The 20,958-nt window shown below is 37.3% G+C and overlaps 1 protein-coding gene across 4 annotated transcripts in view; it reads right to left on the bottom strand.

Moving 5' to 3' along the window:
• The window catches only part of ROBO2 (roundabout guidance receptor 2), a 950,293-nt gene that overhangs the window by 55,060 nt on the left and 874,275 nt on the right, over window positions 1-20,958 (bottom strand). For all 4 annotated transcript variants that reach the window (XM_074901798.1, XM_074901780.1, XM_074901788.1 and 1 more), the window contains exons 16-18: window positions 17,445-17,569; window positions 14,520-14,691; window positions 8,339-8,521 (exon numbers count right to left, since the gene is read on the bottom strand). In XM_074901798.1, the coding sequence (XP_074757899.1) occupies window positions 8,339-8,521; window positions 14,520-14,691; window positions 17,445-17,569 (480 nt within the window). The remainder of the gene's footprint in view (window positions 1-8,338; window positions 8,522-14,519; window positions 14,692-17,444; window positions 17,570-20,958) is intronic.

Here is a 20,958-nt window from a genome sequence, read left to right on the forward strand (position 1 = left end):
ACACCTGCATCCCTTCAGGCCCCTGACAAGATGAGAATTTGAATTTCAGAGAGGAATGGAAGAGTCTGTGGCCAGTGTAATTTAAAATAGGCCTTGGTTTAGAAATACTATTTACCTTCGTAAGAAAGACAGACCTTCCCATCATTAAATTATAGCTCCTGGAGTATTTGCAAGATTTTCCAAATATTAGTCCAAACTACACTAGGCTTTCCATTATAATACATTCCGATCAGACAGAATTACTACACCAAACAGAAATTCTGTAATCATTAAAAACATTAGCGATGACATAAATCCACCATGAAAATACTTCCAAAACCTTACAGAATCTTTGTCGCTTTATTAAGTCTTAGGATAATTTCACAGTCTACATTCAGCAAAGGGGACAAAACTGGCCACTCTGGAAGCCCTACTGGAAGAGTGCTTGGGTAGGGTGATTAATTACCCTTCACTGCAGAACAGACTAATATCAATATCAGAAAATCACTGCAGTCATATGTCACATCAAAATGGTTAATAGCTGAATTTTGAAAGGATGTAATCAAACCAATTAATGAAAAGAAAATCAAAATGCAAGTATGGGAACTATTAAATAAAAGTCACTTTGAAAAACAAGACATGGTAAAACATTGCAGCTAATTAATTTCAGAGTTGATGTTACTTTCATTCACGTTGTTTCTAACATTGTGATTCTGTCATTCTGTCAAATGACTGTATCACTCTTTGTTTAAGAGTGAATAATCTGAAGTGCCGTGGATATCATGTGTGAATATGCAAAGAGATGGCTACTGCCCAGTTATGTTTCAAAGTATGTTGGTGAAAAGTACATTAGATGTTGTTTTCTTTCTCTTCCTCCCTTCTAATTTAATACTCTGTTTCTCCAACATTTGTTAAAGAAACAAGGAAAAAGGAAAATGAGAAACAGAGGCACATTCAGTAACAACCCTTATAAATAAAGTACAGATTTAAGGGAATTCCAGTAAAAGATATTTTCTAAAAACTTCTTGGGATTAATGCTCTTCTTTAGACTATTATCTACCAGAAATAATTGTAAAGTAATATTCTCAGCACTTGTATAGCACATACAGGTATGTGAGATTTTAACTATGCATCTCATATGGAAAAAACCCCAAACAATACTTGTGGTCTTCAAAATATTTATATCCCCTGTGTACCTTTATAAAACAAAGCTAAAATGGGAGGGTTAGTAGGAGATTGCAGCAATGTTTGCCAGAGACATTTTATTTTCCATGTAACGATGTACGGAAAAAACTCCAAGGCATGCTGTGAGAAACATATCAAGACGACATGCTATCGAAACCTCTTCGCTAGAGCCATAATTGCTGCAGATTGGCTGTGGCATATGAGCTTGTTGAGAAGAGACAGGTATCACAGCATTTACTCTTCTTTATTCTGTTTGTGTATCCTGCTGGCATTAACTGTTTCCTGTTTTTTTCCTAAATTAATTAATCTTGTACCCTCCCAATATAAACACTGGTCTTAGAAGAAAGTTTCAGCTTAGTTCATCAAAAAAAGAACTTGTCTTGCAGTGACATTGCTTTTGCTGGGGCAGACTGTGCCTGTCTTACGTGATGTGTATGGAACTGAGAAGGAATATAGGTTCTTCCATTTACCCTCCATGCTGTATACCAGTGAGTGGATGGTTATAATCTTAATGAGAAAATAAACAAGAAAGTATTTTAGTTACTATTCTGTGTGGAAAAGACTCCAGAATATCAATTTAGCTAGCTAAAATTCCTCTTGAAGTATGCACACATCATCAGGATTTTACAGAAAAAAAATCATATTCTTGATGTCATCCGTAAATGGCCTACCCGAGGACGGACAGAGAAGGTGCCTTTCTTTTAACATCAATATTGTGAAAAGAAAGACAGCTAACAACAGAAGATATGGTCAGGCTGCAAACACAAGCACTATGTTTATCATTCCTGCAGTACATTTTGTCAGCATTTTTGCCTGCAGTTTGATTTCTGCAATTACAAAACAAGTCTAAATGTCTGAATAGGAGCATACTTAATGCAATGCAGGCTTGTAGATGTCACTGTAAAAATAAAACACACAGACAGCTGGCTTTATTCATCCTGTCTCCACTTCAAAAGGAAGCAGAGCAATTTCAAGGGGCAATGTAAGAGGAGGAAGGGAAGGATGTCCCTATTACTGACCCACCCATCTCCCTTGCTTTTTATCACCAAGGAAGCAAAAAAGCTCTTTCAGCACTCTTTGCATCTGATATATGTTCTTAGAAAGGCTGAAGACCTGCAGGGATGAGATTGGTTTTCAAAAGAAGATAAAAAAATAACCTCTGCATAGAGAGATTTTGAAGGAATCCCCACCAGCTTATACTTCAAGGACTGTAAAAATGCAGAAATATAATCCAAAGTGCATTTTAAATGCATAATATTTAAGGAAATTATATTGTATATATTTGTATGAAGAACAGCATACGTTAAGGAGCTTTTCACACATTTTTTATTAAATATACAAGGAGGTACCCAAACCATTTACTAATATTATCTGACAAGGTTAAACTTAATCTTCATGCCTGCTAGAACTGGAAAAATACAAATGTATAGTGAACTGACATTCTGAGGCAAGAAAGCTTTAGAAAGCTTTAGAAAGCTTTCTGTACGCCTATCTCTAGTAGGCCACATTTTCCTACCACAAATGAAAACTTTAATGCTCCCAGCCAAGTCTCATTCCTTTTTCTGATAAGCTGTTCCTCAAATATGAATGTAGATTAATCCTCTTTTAATAAGCATTAACTCAGAACAGATAATCAGCATATAAAAATTCCATCAAATCTTCTGTCTACCTTTGGATGATTCTGTCAAATAATTTATCCTCATTTAACAGTTTCAAGAGTTGCGCATAAAATATGTAGCATTCCATAATTCTCTATTTAAATTTGTTTTTGTTTACTCAGTTTCATGAAATCCCAAGGAGCACTAGTCACTAAATAAGCTTACTTATAAGTGAAAAAACATATTTGCTTTCTTTGCATGACTGATGGTTGAGACACTTGAAAATACCTGAATATTCAAGTGAGTGGGTCCTGGCACAACACTGACTTTGAGGGCACAGGAAAGATAAGCAGATAAGTGAAATTTCTCTTATTTCTACAAATGGATTCCATGCCTTTTTTGTGTTAGTCCTTATAACAAAATGTGAAAAGAGAATTGCAACTTCCAGTACAAAACCAACAAATTCTGTTCTGTCACTGTAATATGAGAATGAAAAAAAAAAAATCTACTAAACAAGTGGTCAGATATCTCTTTTGTGCAATCTATCTTTTCTACATCTATCAAGTAGAAACCCATGGTGAGTGTTTATATCCAGGCAATCTGAGTAAAGGGTAATCTTAAAAACACAAAAACCCCAGTGCAGCTGTACAGAAACTCACGAAAGTAAGACCAATCCATCCTTCATGTCACAGAACAGATGTCTGAAAAGGGGTAACTTTTGGATTTAGTGTCTCTGTGCTAGATTTGGTTTTGCTGATTGTATGTCATGGTACCAAAAATGTATAGTTCTTGTACAGCTGCAGACGATGATACTACTACTTACCAGTAGTAATCTAACAAACACAGTTGAAAAATCATATGTTTTGTAATACTGATATTACCGAGAATCAATGCCTGGTGAGTCATGATGGGGAAAAGGGAAGTGGAGGAATAGTGATGTGCAGAACTGTGGCTCAATAACTACTGGAGTCAGTTCAACTGAAAATAGTAAAAAGATTTAGCCATGATTTTCAGTGTCACCTTATTTATGACAATCTGAGCAACTGATCAGTGCTTATGAACATGTTCACAAAGGCAGAAAGCTTAATGAATTTAATCAGTTATTCTTCTCTGGCACAGATCTTTACCAACTGTGTGATATTTGCTGTTTACTCTTCCTCTACACAGAGTGTTACAGTAGTTTAGTCACACAGCAGAAATTATAGCTCTTAGAAGCCTAATGACAGAATAGAAGTAACAAATAGTGCCAGTGAATGACCCATAATCTGAAAATGACCCAAAAGACCATTTTTAGCAAGTAATTATATAACTGCAGAATCCAGACTTTTAAACAACTATTTTTTGTGCTTTAAGTTCTACACATGCAAATACAACTGAAGAAAAACAAAACAAAAAACATTTATATCAGAAATAACTTTTTTTTTTTCATTTTGTGTCTGAAATACATTCAATTCTCTTTATTACACAGTCAAATCTGCATGTTGTGCAACATTCTGAGGGAAGAATTTTAAGCAAATGTCTGAAAGTGTACACCTTCTAAAATCTAAGTATATTAGGACAAATTCATCTTTACTAAAACTTTATTGACAGCTGTGTCTGATGAGATTCTGAAAGCTACATACCACTGTCTAAATATTTAGATCTGAAACCAAACTGTTTATGAATTGTAACTTTGAAGGGAACAACATAGAGTTCTGAGTGTCATCAAACCTCCCCACAAGCATAGATATGTTTGTCTAAATGACATTACCAATGGCAAATTCAAATATAAAGAGAACTAACATGTTTCTTAGGGAACTCTGGGTATAAAGATAAAAAACATAGACTATGTTCTTTCACAAGAACTTTTTTTTTTCTAAATTAATGATATTTTTTGGGGACTTGACTACTGGATGACTTAGGTTCTCAGTGCCTTTCAGAAATTATTATAGGCCAGGAAATAGAACTATGGGCTGTTAAAGTTCTATAAAGTCCATGAGATGTCAAAACTATTTTTAAAAAAGCAAATTTTTGGCCATGCCTCTGACATGCCCTAGCTGCCCAGCACATGTGGAACAAGTACACTGAATCATGCACAGTCACTGTGGCTCCAGCACAAACCTGTGTCATGCCAATGTATGCCACAAAGCCAATGGGAAAAACTCACCACAGTTACAGACAGCTGACATTGGCATAATCATAGAAACCAAATGCAAAGCTGCATTATTTCATTTTGGAAAAAATTCTATGCTGTGTCTCAAAGAAAAGCAAGTACAGTGTCTAGGGTAGGATGTGTTGTGTCACAACTTACACTAACTTGAACAAACCTCCCCGGAAGCCAGAGGAACAATTCCTGAGCCCCCAGAGCTTCTCCACAAGGACTCTTCTCCCTCATAATGTCACAGGCCCCTGGGGCAGACATCACCACCTTCACTCATCTGCCTTGACAGTCATCTGTTCTTTCCTGCTACGCTAAACACTCAAGCTGTGGCTGAAGATAAGAGAAAGAAAGCAGCTAGCTGAGCCTGAGGACCAGTTCAGCAGTACAGTAGGAAGACTGGCCTCTATCACATCGATGGCAGAGGGGACAGAAGAGGAGACAGCTTTGGCACGTGCAACTGAGGAGCCAAGCTACATGCAAAAAACTTTACAGACTTCTGACAGAAAATACTGAGATTTATCAGCCTTTTACTTTATAACACTGAGGCATAACTCTTTTTAAACTTTTGAATCTTGAGTTTATGAAAGCAGAAGCTAATTTTTTGTATTAATCACTACTATTATTGTATACTTTATTTTTCGTGGATATCCATATGTTGACTAAGCTTTTTGCAACCTGCTGTTTCAGCCACACTTAGTTTATTCTTCACATATCTTTAATCACACTTATGATGATGGTCTATGGTATGCTATGCTTATTAAAGATATGACAACTAGCATAACAGCTTTGAATTGGGTAGGCAGAAAACCAGTAAATGCTTCAATTTCAAAACCACTGTAAAGGCAATGCATGTACAGGTTAATCACTAGACTGCTTGAAGATCTTAATGCCTCATGGTAAGGCCAACATACAGCAACTAACAGCTAAAGAAATGGAAAGTTTCATTTCTTCAGTTAGATTTTAAAAAATGTTTGAGATAGAGTTTTCTTGAGCTTTAAAATCAAAATTCAGTTATATACAACTAATGCTTGTTTACATTGTTAGTTCAAGCATCTTGTCCTGCAAATAACTTTCAAAACTGCATTAGTTATATGAGTAAGATGTATGCAGAATTATAATGACAGAGACATTAATGGTAGTAGATTTTATGTTCCCCTGGAATAATTAGGAGAATGAATGTTACATTTTTATCACAGATACGCAGCAGAAGTATTTCTCCTTGCATTTGGTTTTAATTCTGCATCTCTCACATGTTCGTAAACACTTAAACAGCTAATGTTTGCAATGACGTGTTGGTAAGGTGACGTAAGAGACAGACTAATGGACAGTACCTGCAGGGGTGAAGGTGAAGGACTGAACTGCAAAACAAGAAAGCAAACACATTGTGAGTTACACACCCTGATAATAAGCACTAATTGCAGGGCACGAGTTTCCTCTGGAATTTACTCAGTTGTGGTTGAATATCATAAGCAGGACATAACAGTTGAGCTTAAAGCACTAACCAGCCAGCAGCCAATGAATAATGATGGTTGGAAAAGTGAACAGTGAATTTTGACAGTCACATTTTAAGACTTCCCGTGTGGACATGCTGTTCTCCAAACTGTAAACATTAGGATGAGTTTTGAAGCATGATCTGTTATAAACTTTCCTTGCTGAAAGCATACACTATTTCATAATTCTGATGATGGGAATTCTGTGTTATAATGCAATGTTCATATCACACTTAGATGCCGCAAACATCATGAGAAGGAATGAATTGCAGGAGACACACTGTTTATAATGAGTATTATAATTATTTACAGCTATGCATTTTAAGGTATAAAAGACTGCTCTCAAATCTCCCTCCCCACAACATGCCAACTCACATACAGGGCTAATAATTCTGCTTTAAAAAAAAAAGAGTAATCTTAGCTTAGTGTCCAAAATTTATGTATAGGACTGTTTCCTAAGAGGAATAACAGTACAGCTGTCTCTTAATACAAAAAATCTTGGGATCTAGACTAATATTTCATATAAAGACACATGTACAGGTGTGTGTGATATATATTAGTTTCTCAGTTAACACCATCCCAACTCTCAGAGAGTAAAAGTCATTGCTGTTAAAGGAAAGAAGAAAACACCTTGGCAAAAAGTATAACTTATGAATGATACAAGTCACATGGTGACTCAAGGTGAGGTTCCACAGAAACTGAGTCAGTCCAAGAGTCACAGAATGGGTCTCTCGTCCCTCTGCTTCCACTGCTTGTCTAATTTCTTCTTGGGCTGCCTTGCTTCACTGAGCCAGTGGAAAATTAATACAGCAGGAAGGATTGAAAACCAACATAGAATAGTTTCCTTCTGGTTGATGGCTAACACCAAGGTGAGGAGGCATAGGACTGCCTGGCTGTGAGCAGGGAATGCTGGGTTTTGGCAAGTTGTTAGAGATGCTCAGCGGCTTAGGGAACTGCGTCCTCAGGTTCTCATGTGGTAACTTGTAAATAGAAGAGTACTAGTGTAACTTTAGTGCGATATAACGTCAACATTAAATATGTTGTGTCCTCAACTGCGCAAATTTTTCTCAGAAAGGAAATGTTTTCTCTTTTTAGATGTTAACAAGCACTACAAGAGAATTAACCCAAATATTTGAAGAACAGCTTTTTTTGTTATAAATTAGGCTTCAGTGACCCACTTTATGGTAATTCACCTGACTTCCTAAAAACCCATAACAATCCTGAAGCACAGAACAATACACAAAACAAACAGGTCGGGGGAGGAAGCAAAAATTTTCATTTGGCAATTGTATTTATATTTCCAAATGTAATTTTCAAAACCTAATTTGTAACTGGAGCAACACATTTGGTGCAAGAGGGATCACACTGTGAGGGCATTCCAAGGTGTTCTACCTTCAAGACAAAACTTTTTATGGCTTCTGCCATAGGTAACTTTGGACAACACTTCTCTGTCTAACACATCACTCTCTTCTCCAGCTATAGGTATGGAGTTACTGATTAAGTCTCTCCATTCACTTCCCAGGCACATGGCTTCAAAAACATGGAAATGCATAGGAATGAAGAAGGAAAAGACCAAATTTTTCCTGTAAGGGTCTAGTCTAATTCATATTTGAGCACACAAATGGAGCTGGACTGCTAACAGAGTGCCTTCTGAGCAAGAAGCAAGAGGTACAGTTAATCCTCTTTGTACTTTTTTTAATGCTACATGTACTGAAGATGTAAAAATAAAGACTGTCTTATGATAATGATGAAATGTGGTACCAAGCAATGCATTTAAAGCTTCTCATACACCAGCATTTTCACAGCATACATTTAAAACAAGCATACAGAATTCACCCAGACCACCTTTGCTGTAAGTTCAACATGTTTTTTAAGGAGGTTTAACAGTACCTGTTCACTTCATGATAGAACCTGATGAGATAGTAATAAATAGTTACTGTTCTTACCAGCATAATTGCTGAGCCCCTTCCTCTTCTTTCTGCGCCAGTACAGCCAGATGCTGAAACCCATCAGAATTACCCAACATGCACCACCGATGCCAGCTATAAAGGCAGGCTGTTTGACAACATCAGTGATTTGCTCAGTTATGCTGTTGTTATTTTCAGTGATGACAACTTCGTTACGACCTCCTGCACAAAAGAAAATCGTCAGAACATTGTTATTATGTATTCTGCAATATAAACAGGAACCAAGTACTGCAAATGAAAATTAAAAAAATCAGTAATGCACTTTAAAAGAATTATCCACACTAGGAGAGCTTTAATGAGTACAAATGCACACCTGAAAACCAATGTTTCTAGTAAGCAAATCCATAATTCACTGCAATGCTGCAAACATATATTTGAAAAGGTAGCTCTATAGCACTCTCCCAAGTAATCTAACAGATGACAGTCCAGAGCTTTTTTTTTAACAATATATATGTTTGTTGGTCTGTTTTTATATAATTATAGACAGAATGCAATGACAACAAAATGGATCACAGGAAACCAATTAAAAAAAAAAAAAATCAAGCGAACAATAAATAGCTTTTTCCAAATGAGAAATACAAACACAAAATATGCTACAACACAAAAAGATAATTCCTTCTCTCACTGTTGCCAGCATGCCAAAAATACTTAACTCATTTATTTTTGCTGCATGCTAGTTTCCAAATGTAAAATAAAAACTAAAATATATGTATTTTCAACTGGGCCAAATATACATTTTTCAGTAATTATTTCATGGGGAAAACAAACTATACAAATTCTAAGTGCACCAGCTTTGACACAAAGCAGAAAATCACATGGTTAACTGTAAGTAAGCTCTAAACAATCACATCGCCACTTGCTAATTTTTTCACCTCGAATAGGCATGAACAATTCTTAACATCAACCTGTAAGAAATAATTATGACATGGAATACCAATTTAAGTGAGATGCATCAAAAATTACTATATCAGATCTTAAATTGTGTTTATTACATTAGAAAACTGTAAATTTCAGTAGATACTCCCACTGGCTTTTTTCTCTTTCTTTATCTAAAGGGGAACTTTTCTAAAAGAAAAGCTTGGTGTCTGGCCTGAAAACAAATGCTCATGGAAAATGTCAATGGAAATTCAGGAAATGCTAAAGCATGTAGTTCTAGGGACAGCAGTTTTCTACTTCAAAACTTCCCTTGTCAAAAATGGTTAGTTTTAAAATTAGAAAATGTGGAACATATTTTCCACCAAAAAAAAAAAAAAAGGATTATATGTATATTTGATATAAGCTGCCCACATCTGCAGTTTTGAAACTGGTGAAAGAATTACCCATAATTTCCAGTAAAAGTATTTATAGAGCTCAATCCTTGAAATGTTTATACAGTATTATCTGATGCCTGTATGTATGCTGAAAGAGCTGCAATAGTAGCTACTCTACTGAGACAAAAAAGATGCAAATACTATGATTCTCAATTATGAAAGACTATTGCGCAAACATCAAGGTAGTAGAATATGTCAATAAAACGCTGGTCATTCAGAGGAAATTCTTAAAATATTGTAGCATTATGCCTCGCTCTGAAAACATACGTATTTCTCTTCTATAATTCAGCAATGGTTAAATTTACCGCTCACTTCTTGCAACAGAACAGTCCCTGTGTCAGCACACTGGCTTCAGCCTAAAGCAAACAAACAAGGTCGCTGGCTAAAGCAGATGCGAGAAGTCTGACACTTGCAGTTTTATTTCCATCGACACCTCTTTGCAGGAGACCCAGAGCTGACACCAGCCACGTTGAGACTGAGGATCCCTCCCAGAAGGCCCATTGGCCCCAACCTGCCCTCCTGCCTGTGGAGCAGCTCTGCCCCAGCGCTGCCCCCACCAAGATGCAGCCACAGGCCCTGAGTTGTGTTCAGAGCTGGGCTGAGTTACTCAGGAAGAAATGCGATGCACTGCATTATATTGCTATCACACTGTTAATGATCTCGGTGATTTTATTAAGCTTTCTCTCTTTCAGCACCATGTCAATATTTAGTAACGATGACCATCTACTTTTGCAAACAGACTGCTGAAATTGTGCTAGATCTTGGCTTGCTTTCAGTAGTTCTGTGCAAGAAACAAAATAGGCTTCCCGCAAACAAAACAGGTCCCACAGAAGGAAGCTGACAGAGTACACCGGCTAATGTATAGCAAGGCAGTACACCAGTACTGGCTGGTATCATGTACCAGTCTATACTGGCCATGCTGGTAAGCTTTACAAGACTCAGGGCCTGGTAGCTGCAGCTGTCCTTTCCCATACTTTCCTATTTTGCTAAAGGCCTGATGGTTTCCTGTCCTGCTGCAGTAAAGTGAGAATAAAACTCAGTAAGCACCTGTGACAGGGAAAAGAAGGGAAGCAGCAGTAGCTCCTTTATTGGATTTTCCCCTTTTTTCTGCCCATGGAGCCAATCCACAGGTGCACCCCAGTCCTGAAAGAGGAAGTGCTGAGAGTAAAACTAATAGAAAGAGGCACTCTACAGCATGCTCTTCCAGGCACACAATTGATTTTGTAGTAGAAATCAGCATGGGAGTTGATGTTGCTCTAATTGCCATTAACTTTCAGTTAATTTCTGGGACCTCTGGAGAAGAGGTAAAAGCAGTGGGACAGTGAGGAAACAGGTAATGTCAGGGCTGCTTAAGAGGCAGCCGTGCTGCCATGGAGAAGAGTGGGCAGGGACATGCTTCAGAGACATGGGCTTTGGGTGTGGACACTCCTGGAGTCAAGAAAAGAACAACTCTGCCTCCTGCTAAAGCCTCCAAAAGGCCTGAAGATCAGCTTTTCTTTTCTCAGTCAGAAATCAGTCTTTTGAGAATGAAGATATGATATGAGAGCAAACTGCAGAGAGCCCAGGGAGAGCTTTCAGTGGACTTCACGCTCTACCTTTCTTCTAGGGGAAGGTGCAATCCGTCTCCAAATTGCCTTCTAAAGTTTGCAGTCTGGCTGTTTGTTCTTACCCTTTGGTGCCTAGCAATTACAACTGCAAAAGTAATCATTCATTTAAATGTCAAAATAACATATGCTCCGTGAATCTGATGACTGAAAAGTAAGTGGATACAGATGAATGTTATTCACTGGTGTTTGATAAAAATATAATTGTTGGGGTTTGGGGAAACAAATGGCATTAATTTTGCATTTATATAATATTTAAGCAGAAGTAATAAATATGTCATCCAAGGTACCAGTGTGTTATTCCATATACTGCAGGTGTTTCTGTAACAATGCTGTCAGTTCAACTAATTAGAACATAGACAAGGGAAGTGTGTGACCTGTAACGCTCCATTGTTCCTGAAGACAAAAACATAATGAAATATAATGTCTTCCTCCCATTGGAGAGTAATGAAGAACAAAACTAATTTGTCGGACCAAAAATTAATTAGACACATCAGATTCGATTGTACCTATTACTGTGAAAGTTTGCAGCTGTTCCTCATATTATTATGCCAATGATGGAATGTAAGAGTGAACAGGCCAACTGATGAAGAGAAATAATAGCTATCCCATTAAACAACATTGCTGTTATCTCCAATTTTATTTCTGGTTTTCCAAGTGAAATTTTTTAGCATAGCAATAGTGATCGTAAAATTTTTTTCTTGATTTTCTTGATGTCTTCCATAAAATTTTTCAATGTCCTGCTTGAAGTATGGGCACAGGATTTGTGTAATACTGACACAACTTCTAACTAAAGAAATAATATACTTCCTACTGTTCCATATTCTCCTGGTTTTAATTTCTGGATTGTCATGGGTCTGTTATCTAGAATTGGTCTGGGAAGTCAGGAGTTGATTATCCACCATGAAAAATCAGTTATTTTTAGAAAAAAAACTTCTTCTTAGAAGAAATAGCCTATATTTAAGAATAACATTCTCTTTCTTTTTATACAATGGACTCTATATTTCATGACAATGAAAGTCATACTATTTAGCAACATGGCTGAACTCTTCTACATCACTGACCTGCTCTCTCCATAATTCAGCATTTTCGCAGTTGTTCATTCTGTTTGCAAGCTGTTAAATAGTACAGTTAAACACCAGGCCGTATAGGACTCCATTATAATACAGTCACTCAATAATGTTTTCCCATTTGTGATGATGTTTTGAGGTTTATTCATTAGTTCATTTTTAGTCTGTGTAATTTGTTTTTTAAATTTACCTAAAAAATTAACTTTATTATTTTATGTTCTTGACTCTTAGTCAAACATCAAGTGGTACCAACTCAAATTTTCCAGAAATGGTATCACTTAAACATTGTTACCTTTATCAAGAAAATTTATAGTCTGAAAAATAACTGCCAGCAATTTATAAGCAATAGAAAGATGGGACCTAAAGACAATGGAGATATAGACCATACAAGTAATAATCACATCCAGCTTTGGGCTCCCAAAAGGGAAAACAGAAACGAGAACAGAAACACAACCCTAACAAATGACTTTTCTTTCTTTTTCATGCAAAGGACTCTTAAATATGCAAAGATGCCACCAGACAGACATTTTGAAGCAGACATTCTGGGAACATTTAAGGAACAAATAAATACCACTAAGTTTAACAAAGCAAAGTTTAGTCTGTAAATGTGAAATAACTTTTTTCTTTCTTCTGTACTTTATTTGCTTCCAAACATCCCTTTCCTCCTTCCTGCAGTGATACAGATCTCTCCCCATTTAACTCTTGATTATATGAGTCATTTTTTGTAAGGAAAGAATCAGGATAGAGGGCTGTAGCCAGATGCAGGACTGAGCATTCTGGGAATCATCCAGCAAAGCACTTTGGTTCAAGTTTAACTCACAACACATTAAGTGACACAAGGCTATGTATGTGTTTAAAATGCAACACACTTAAGTGTTTTGCTGGAACGAGCCCAGTGTGCTTAATGCCTAGCTAGATGGACTCCCTCGTGAAATGCAAAAAAGACCACCTGCTCAAAGCGAATGCAGTGACGGACTAGTCTCACATCAGTTATTCACACAGGTAAATTTCCAAAGTTCAGGTCTATTAGATGACAGGTTTCTTGCATTTTCAAAAATCAATTTCTTGCTTTCAGTTCTAGAAAACTTCTTCCCCCTCTTTGGTGTTTCCGTGGCTGCCTTTTTCTAAAACCAGTGCTACCTTCACCTCCACTCATATTTCCTTCTCTAGTGGCAATATATTCAAAGCTGACGTACCCCAATTTCTGTTTTGATGCACAGGGAGGGAACCTAAATATCATTAAACATTTAGGCAATGCTTAGGGGACAGCCTTTTTTGAAGGTCTACACGTAACAGAGTAGTCCATGTTTGGGACATTGTGTTGACAACATTTTCCAGAAAGAAAATATTTAATAACAACAAAAGACACACAAAAAAGCAAAAGGACACTTAAGAAATAACTAAATTAGATCATACAGATAAAAGCAAGAAAATTCATGTATTATGCACTCAAAAGAGGTGTTGCTCTGCACAGCTCAATTCTGTTTTACTAAATATGGTTACTTCTCCTATTCTTACCAATCCCATATTGTTCCTGCCTTTATATTTTATATTTGAGAGGTATTTCAGAAGAAACAGGACCTGTGTTTCCCTCAGGTCACAAAATTAATTCATCATGGAAACCACTACTAAGAAACATTCATTTCAAAGTCAGGGATGAAAATACTACCTTTGCTCTCTATTTGGACTAGAGGCAACTTATTCTTTGACAGAGAAAGCTCATTTGCTTGGGCTACCTGAGAAACACTGACTTAAAATGTTCAGAAAACCAATTGTAAATAGTGCCTTAGGCACCAATGGTCCAAATAAGGCAATGTTACAGTCATCTGAACAGGAGGAAAAGTGAGCTCAAGCTGTTAGTTCCATAAATCCATCAACCTGCAGAAGTGGTAAATTCATTAAAAAAAAAAAAAAAAAAAAAAAAAAATCAGTTTCGCTAGATAATCTGCATTTTCTCATATGTCTCAGGAACATATTTCCCTCCACTGCCTGCGAGAACTCTCCACAAAGAGAAGGCACAATGCCAGGAGGCAGTTGAATGTTAAAAGCTAACTAACTAGCTCTATTCAAATTGTCTTTTGCTCCATGGATTTTTATGCTTCCAGAAGTGATTTATGAAAGCACTTCTGAAAGTTGAAACAGGCAAAACAACACAACAAAACAAACAATCACTTACCAATTATTATGGGTTGTGGCTCACTTTTTACTCCCACACCTGCACTGGTGCTTGCGGCAACTTCCACGCGGTACTGAATACCTGGATATAGGCCACCTATTACTACAGACCGAATGGCTGCATCTACTGTTTTGTTGATATGAAATCGAGTCTCATTACCTAGGCACCAGATCTGGGACAAAAGTTGATGTGTTAAAAAATATGACATTCTTCATACTCATACACAATTGCACATAGATATGACATATCAAGGTACTGAAGGATAAACACTTATTTTGGATTTCTTAACAATGTTGCTGTCCAGGAGTACTGGAGTTGGGATGATTTAGCTCAGCAAGCTATCCCAGATTAGCACAGGACCAAGCCAGCTGCAAAGACTGCTTGCAAATACCTCTTGGGACTATGGCTCTCCATGGAGTGCAATTCTGTGGTTACACTTCTTAGAAGCTCAGACCAGAATCATCCAAGTGAAAAAGAGGCATTATAGAATAATTGAAATATTTTTTCAGTAATATGATTACTACCAAACGTTTCCTAAAAAACCCCACGTTTTTTTCGTTCTTAATTTCCCACTGAATAGCAAAAGGACACCAAAAAAATACAAACACAGGGGGAAACACTTCTTAAAGTACTAAAGAAGAAACACGGTTCAAAGTCCTTTTCAACTTCCTTTCATTGCACAACCCATTTCACAAGTGAAAATTGTGAAATGGGATAAGCACAAAACCACTTTTTACTGCTGCTTTCGTGATTACTTACATTCAGGAATCTAGATATCAGATCCTGACTCATTTACTCTCTGATTAAACAGAAAAACCACCTTATAATCTAAATTGGCATTTTATGATGAGAATGGTCTGTGATTTCAGTGTTATGTCTCTCTCTTGCATTTTTCTATAGGCTTTTCCCAAGACCTTTTAGTAATTCTTCAGTTAATGTTATCTGCATATACTACTGTATTATTAAAGAAAGCATTTAATAACATTCAAGATAAACAATACATAAAGATATCACATGTACACTACATAACTATAATAGCAGAGGAAAGTGCTATTGGTGGAACCACTATCAGAAACCAACTGATGCATCTAAGCAAGAGCAATGCTCTCTTTACTCTTATTTTCCTTATTTTTGATCCTGCTCAGTGTTTTATCACACCTTATCTTTTTTTTCTGTGAAACACTGAAGAAGATTTGGAGGGCAAAAGAAACCCTTGTTCTCCTAAGCTCAAGTAGATCTTATTTGCAGACCAGAAAGCATTATGGTGAGAAACTATTACATTCATTGTTTCACTCCCTGTCTGTGCCAGTCTTAGGTTACAGCAGCTATAAGACACCCCTAATTAAAGGCATTTAATTCATAAATTAGTTTATAGGCACTCTGATCCTTGAAATGCAGTTCAATTTGTTAGAAAATGTACTGTGAAACTTCAGTAGTCATTTTATACTCAAGAAAGTATTAGACCATTTGCACTATAATCACTGCAGCCAGCTCACTAACCAGGAGGCCACCTAACCTAACACTGAAGGGGTGTATTAGGTAGTGACTCCAGTTGTTTTTATAAACTGCCTAGATGTCTGAGCACTCACCTGGAACATAGTTTTTATTAACCATCAGCCCACTTTGTTTCCTATCTACATATTTTGTGGTTTAGGAGTGTGCTTTACTCATTTGCTTATAAGCAAGCCTTAATGGTTAATATTGACTTATACTGGAATCAGTATCAAGATTAATTAAGACAAAAGATAATTATTAATTTATATGAAAATGAGCTCAATAATATACTGGGATTAATAAATCTTGATATTGACTAAAAGCAAAACAAAAGAAGTGCTATGCTAAACATAAATATTGTGAGTATTTACTGCATCCCTCTGACCAAGAGATAAACTGGAAGAGGTTGAACCATTAACTGATTTAAAAGTCAAACACCTCGTCCCTTCTTGATGCTGTATTCCTTCAAGATACACCAGGAAAAACAAAAAAACCCAAAAAAACCCACACGTCTTTTTGTGTGAAATAAGATGCATCCATCAGTTCCATGCTTTGTGGGACTGTTAAGAAAACTGCCCTGCTCTATTTCAATTAAAAATTCCATTCTAGGTATACAAACCAGCCACAGCAAACTTATTTAACAGGGTGTTCCTGTGACAATATTGAACCTTGCCTGATTATTTTCTCCATACACCTTCACCCTAAAAACACCCTACACTTTTTCCACATTGTGAAAATATACTTGTGCAAAAGTGAGCTTAGTGGGGAATTATAGACTATAATAAAATTTAAGATGATATATAAGGATCAACCTTCATAGCAACAAAGGAGAAAATACAACCAATGCAGGCAACTCTCATATAGTAAACTCTGTTTATAGTAGTGGTGTTCAACCTGTTCCTTGGAGCAAACAACATAGCACTTTAAATTGTGAATCTTGACAGAGATAGTGCTCTGAAGAAGTCTTGTATTCTTCCAGAGCCACAGTCCTTGACTTTGACCTTGAAGTGTTAGGATTAGCATTTTTTGCAGGGGAAAGACGAGGTATCTTTCCTGCCAGCTTTTCTGCCAGATTGAAGGCACTCTAAGACAGGGACTTCACTGCCTGTCTTGAGAGTGCAGAAGCCCTTAACAAAAAAAACCTTCTTCTCTTTCCACAGCAGGGAAAAGCAAGACAGAGAAGCACTGTAAACTAGCTGGCAATTGCAACTCTCTTTCAGATCTAGCTCATGGTATTTTTGCTTTTAATATAACAGTAGTACTGCTCAAAAAAAAATTAAAAAATCCCTAAGTAGTCAGTCCTCTTTCCCCATATAATAATATGGGCAGCTGTAACTGCTGTCAGAATCTAAATCCATAAACAGCGTTATTCTGTAATTCAGCAGGCTGTTTCTGTAAACACACAACCCTCTCATTAGACATTGTTTCTACCTTATACTCCTGGATGACTCCATTTTGGTGGTCTGGAGGGGGAGGATCCCAGGAGATGCTGATGCTTGTGCTGTTGTGGTTTCCAACTGTCAGGACGGTAACAGACTGAGGAGGGGCACTTGGAGCTACACCAAGGAGAGGGAACAAAGAGAAGCAAGACATTAATCCATTTGTTAGAGCATGAATTTTGCTGAAATAGTGTAAGAACAAGCAGACAGCATACAAAGTTCACACTCCCTGCAGGGCTAGGTATGTACATTTTGTTAGGCACTGACAATTTTGAAAAATGCCTTTCTGAAGGGAAGCATAGAGCTGAATGACAATGTGCAATTTGTGGCGATGGAGAATCAATACAAATCACTCTTCATTTATTTATATTTACCATTTCTTAAGTTTGCATTGGAATTATTCTCACGCTCACGTTTGTTTTCCATAATACTCATTGATAGCTATGGATATATCAACTAAGTCATAATGTGAGGCTGCTTCACCTGTTCTGGAAAGTGCTTTGATTCTTCTTTCCTGACATGGTCTCATAAAAATGTGAGCAGCAGATGGTTTTTGGTTTCCTATTTACTCTCCAGGAAGATATTATCTTAATAGGTTTAAACATAAAACCTTGCAACTCCTAGGTGGAAAAGGGTTAAACTGTTCAGGGCTTTACATCAAATGCCAGTGAATAGGGGAAGTGCTAAATTAGGTCAGATATGTCCCCTTTTCCCTAGGCAAATTGTTTTCTCTTCAGCGCCCTGTTCAGTTCAACCATTCACAGCTGTTTGGCTGGTTACTGCATATCAAGGCCATATCTACAAGACAATTGCTTGCCAGCCCTGCTACGTTGACTAGAAGTGTGAAAAAACAAAAAAAATAAAAAATCATAGCTGTTAGTGATCAGAGCTATGCTGGCAAAGCTCCTCTCGCAGCTACACCAGCAGCAGGGTGCTTTTGTTGGCTCAGGACATGTTGGTTGGGAAGTGGCGCAGCAGCTTCGCTACGGAAAAGTCCCCTCTGTGAGCATCTGCTGCATCTCCACGCGGGGGCTCTCCCACCATAGCTATAGCTGCCACGGCAGAGGGCTGTGGCAGATGATCCTCCTCAGCCACTGCAAACCTCTCGTACACCGCCCCCACCCCCACCCCCTCCCCCCGCCCTTCCCCGCTTCCATTAATTCTCGGGAAGGATGGAAACTCCACCGCAGTGGCAAGCTAAGTCACCAAAGTCGAGTGTATTATATTAAGGTATAGTCCCTGGGGAAAAAAATATTGATAACAGCTGCACTGAACTGGTCCTAGGATCCATCTAGTCCATTCATGCTAGTCCATCTATCCAGTCTTGAACCAAACTAACAGAAAGGGGCTAGGAAAGTGTGAACTAATAAAGCAAGTTCATAGTGATACCCCTCCAGGACGATTTTCCTGTTGCTTTGACAATTTCTGTTCTATGGTGATGTCTTTGTGTTTAATAACTTCTTATGGAATTTTCTTCCACGTATTTGTCATCGTCTTTAATGTGAACTTAAAATATTTAATACGAAATATGGAAGCTTATTTTGAAGACTTATCGTGTACCAGAACCTAAAATATTTATCACTCCCCCCTGCCCCAATTTCCTATCTAGATAGCCCTCTGGTTTTGGGCATCTCACATTGTGTGTCATGGCTCCCTGACTCCAGTCCCTGGTCTAAAGTATTCCTACCCAGAGAGGACTCCATCACTGCTAAGCTCTATAGCAAGAGGACTCCAGTCTTACCTTTAACAGATACTCCTGACTGCATGAACATCCTTGGACCATGCTTCTTAGAAAAGCAAAGAGCCACTGGCATCTTCATATTAAGGTCTGGCAGGTTTAACACAACTAAACACAGCCACAGATATCAGGAGTATTAGTCTCCTCATTCATGTCAGATTTCCTTATTCCTCATGGACTCTTTGAGACTCGTTAGGTTCCTACTTTGGATGCTCCTCAGCACTTGACCAGGCACAAGCTGAAGGAGCTGCTCTCAAATCCTTACCCTGATAACCCTGAAGAGTTGGAGTTGCCTGTTGCAGGAACAACACACCTCAAAATGAGGGTATCGGAAATGGACACAAGGGACCATACAAGATTACATCAGAAACAAATATTTTAGAGGAAAAATGACACATATATTGCTATCTTGTGAGGCTGCACCTTTTGACAACTGTATTTTCAGATGATGGTTCAGCTGCAAAGCAAACAGTGCTTGGTAGAGTCCTTGTGACCTTGAATGATGCAGAGACAGTGTACTGGAGGGGAGAAATGGTGCTGTATTGTGGAAAATATGACTCTTAGCCAGATCAAGTGAAGCACGGAAACGTGGCCTTGGGCTACTCCTTGCAATCGTGCGAAGCATAAATTTGGTGAAGTTAATAGCTGCATTGTGTATTTTATGGCAAGTGAAATAATTTGCCACACAGTTAAAAAATCAGCATTTTAAAAGTCCAAGTTATTGAATAACAGCAAAACCATGAATAAATGTATGTGTGCGATATTAATTAGAACAATATTTTACATGAAAATAATAATCATAATAATGGTAAAGCTTAACACTGTATAGCTAGTTTTTGTTTAAGTACAATGCAACAACTTGCTGTAATGTATTTACTTTCATCCTCAAACACAAAGGGCATTCAGAAATATGATTTCTTATATACACATACCTCTGGAAACACAGAGAAGGAATAAATGCTGAAGAAATGTAAAATGAATACCATACTCATTTAAAGAAAAACATACTGTATTCATTTGTCTTTGCATTTAAACTCCATGAATCTTCTAGTTAATATTCTACCAGTGTGAGTCAGGGGTTTTTTTGAGGCTATATGGTAAGTCTGAAACAAAATTAAAATTGCAGCTGATGAATACAGCTGAAAGTATTGTTTTAAGAGCTGCACTAAGGAAAAAGGAATTGACAGACAGCATCTTATAAAAAATAAGGAGACTTCCATTACCAACTGTCATATTTTTGTGGTGACAAACACTATGCAAAACAAATATTACTCCACAAAGTTATTCCAAAAGAGATTTAAAACAGCGGTGCAAAATTGAAAAAAACCCCAAAACCCTATCTTTAGAGTCTGTGTGAAAAAACCCATGAAAATTATAAAATAAAATATTTTATTTAGCTCATTTTCTTATGTGTATACACATATATGTATATAACAGTTCTGCTTCTTCTCTCTGATTATATCACTCTGCAAGCTGGCACCATGATATAAATTAAGCCACTTGTCTGACACTGCTGCAGTTATTAAATAGACCACATTGAAAAATAACATTTTTAAAACCGTTTTCTCATTTCCCTTGCTGCTGGCTTGTGGAGAACACCTTGCCTGCTTCTTGACAGGTCAATTATTCCAGTGCTCAGCTTCTTCTTACAGATATGAAAGAACCCAAATCGCTGCTCATCTTTCCCAGACACAGCCAAACAGAATTCCATTTGTTACCTTCACAAGGCCAAAGAGGCAGGAGATGGATGGATACTGAACTGTGACAA

The sequence above is a fragment of the Athene noctua genome, chromosome 1 (assembly GCF_965140245.1).
Source record: "Athene noctua chromosome 1, bAthNoc1.hap1.1, whole genome shotgun sequence".
Taxonomy (NCBI): domain Eukaryota; kingdom Metazoa; phylum Chordata; class Aves; order Strigiformes; family Strigidae; genus Athene; species Athene noctua.